The following is a 2415-nucleotide window of genomic DNA, read 5'->3' on the forward strand; positions in this document are numbered from 1 at the left end:
TTATGTACACTTAGAATATGATATGGCAGACATAATATTCCTTACCTATTTTTTTAAATAAATGCAACACCATTTGCCTTGCAATCTGCTTCGTCCCGTCACCATGGCACACATAGAATCCTCCACATGTCACGCATGGTGCGTCGAAATCTAGTGTTCAAGAAGCTTCCTTTTTTTTTTCCCTAAGGAGGGGTGGGCCACGAACCCATGTGTCCGACAGGAGAAAGGGTACCACCTTATCCATCCGGCTATTGTCCCCACCCGCCAGTAGAGAAACCATTTCTTGTGAACCCTAGATCAATCCCTCACTGAGGGAAAACAAATTTTTTGAAATGGTTGAAAATGTTTATTTTTCTTTTTGGGAGGGTGCATTTGTGTGTGCTGTGCGTCGTCGTGTAATCTACACGCATGTCGGCGTGAAAATAAGCAAGAAAAAAGAGAGGAGGGGGGAGGGCGGCCAGGCACCGTTGATTCGTCCGGTGGTGTGAAACCACGTTTCAAGGGGCGTCCAACAACCGGAAGGGGCGCGGATTACGCATGTGTAATCGAATCTGTGTACCTACAGAAAGAGAGAAAGAAGACATGATTGGCGCCCGTAATGAAGAAGGTTAGCTGCAGCAGATCCTTTTTGGCTCGCCATCGCCAGACCTCTCCTCTCTATCTCACCTTCGGACCTGGTTTGCCTTCTCAACTGTGATGTCTGCTTGCTTTATGTCCATTAGGGTTTGCACCCTCATGTCTGCTTGACCCGCCACAGTCATACCTTCTGTGTGTTGCCTCATTGCTCTGATCGCCTCTGGCCATGGACCGGAAGATGGACAAGGAAGAAACTGGCTGCCAGCCGCCCGAGGGCCCTGCTTTCTGCACCAATAACTGTGGCTTCTTCGGCAGCCCGGCCACCATGAACCTCTGCTCCCAGTGCTACGGTGACCTTGTGGTGAAGCAGACCGGCACCGCTGCCAAAGATAAGGCCATGGCCGGAGCCCTCCTCACAGAAAAACCCTTGCCGTCGCCCATCAAACCCTTGGCATCGTCCGACATGTCCTTGCTGGCGGTACCCTCTCCGGAAATGCCTTTGCCGGAGCCTGGCATGCCCCAGAGGCATCTGCAGGCAGAGGGCCATACTGCCGCCAGTATAGCTGCAGACGGAATGTCCAGCAGACAGCTTCTTGGCCATGGCCAGACCTTGGATTCTTCGCGGCAGCCCCCCAACCGTTGTTTTTCCTGCAGAAAGCGAGTCGGACTAACCGGCTTCAAGTGTCGTTGTGGCAACGTTTTCTGTGCCCTCCATCGCTACTCTGACAAGCATGCGTGCTCGTACGACTACCGCACAGCAGCCCGTGATGCCATCGCCAAAGCCAACCCCGTGGTTAAGGCTGACAAAATAGATAAGATTTGATTGATGCCTGTTTTGCTAGCTCTGTTTGTTGCTGCTTTACTCTATGTTATTGATACAGTCATAGATATTGCTTTAGATTCCGAGGCGTCGCCAGGTAGCGGAGTGTCGACTGTGTTGCAATTTGCGAATAAAGCTTGCCACTTCTGTAGACTGTGAATCTAGATGTTTGAATCTGAGCCAGTAGTTGCTCCATTCTAATAATGTCAAGCTTGGCCTTTTGCCACAGCCATATCATTTCAGGTGGCACAGTGGGTTCTGTCCAAGTAGGGCAAGGTGGCTCAATCTCCCATTTATCTCTTATTCCATAGGAATGAGTCTTGTCTGTGGGCACTGATATTTATGAGCACTGAGATTTCCAAAACCCAACGAGTCAATGAGCGCACCACATCATAGTTCAGGATGCCATGCCATTTACACTCTATGCTGCAAATGAAGATATTGCTGTATGATGAAACCAGTGTGGAAAATTACTGAATTTTCTGTGTATTGTTAAGTAAGTTGAGATAGAGGATAATTTTGCACATGGTTTTGTCTCTCTAGTAAGTTGAGATAGAGGATAATTTTGCACATGGTTTTGTCTCTCATGTGAGGATGCAGTTTTGTGAGTTTTTCAATTTGAAGTGTGGCATGGAGGTTGTCACCTGGATGTACATGAGGAAGCACTGTTGTAAAGTATGAGTTTTTCAATCGGAAGTGTGGCATGTACAGGGATTGCTGCCATGATGGTGCCCATCACTTTTCTTGTTTACCTTCACAAATGACCTTAGGGTACCATACTATGCATGATGACGTTAGTGGGGATGTCGTAGTATCTAGTCCATGCTATGCGTGATGGAGTTGACGGTTTATTGTCTTGTGGATGACTACCATGAGGTTATAAACTGTACTTTCTTATGAGGTGAATTTGGGCATGTTCCTGGATTTATCTAGGCTTATATACCTGTACAAAAAACGTTTGTCAAGTGTTTTTCAGCACTTTTTTTGAAGTTCCTTAAGAGTTTTCTTAAATGCGTTTT

General features: G+C 47.3%; 1 protein-coding gene across 1 annotated transcript; it reads left to right on the forward strand.

Moving 5' to 3' along the window:
- Nucleotides 1–526: 526 nt before the first annotated feature.
- LOC147617299 (zinc finger A20 and AN1 domain-containing stress-associated protein 8-like) lies at nt 527–1920 on the forward strand. Its single transcript, XM_086776948.1, has one exon. The coding sequence runs from the start codon at nt 803–805 to the stop codon at nt 1397–1399; it is 597 nt and encodes a 198-aa protein (XP_086633074.1). The 5' UTR covers nt 527–802; the 3' UTR covers nt 1400–1920.
- Nucleotides 1921–2415: the final 495 nt, after the last annotated feature.

The sequence above is a fragment of the Cibotium barometz genome, chromosome 37, assembly GCF_041138505.1.
Source record: "Cibotium barometz isolate CiBa-2024 chromosome 37, ASM4113850v1, whole genome shotgun sequence".
In the NCBI taxonomy this organism is placed as follows: domain Eukaryota; kingdom Viridiplantae; phylum Streptophyta; class Polypodiopsida; order Cyatheales; family Cibotiaceae; genus Cibotium; species Cibotium barometz.

What these genes read in the sequence shown, in the direction of transcription:
- LOC147617299 (XM_086776948.1), top strand. Translation starts at nt 803, where the DNA reads ATGGACCGGAAGATGGACAAGGAAGAAACTGGCTGCCAGCCGCCCGAG.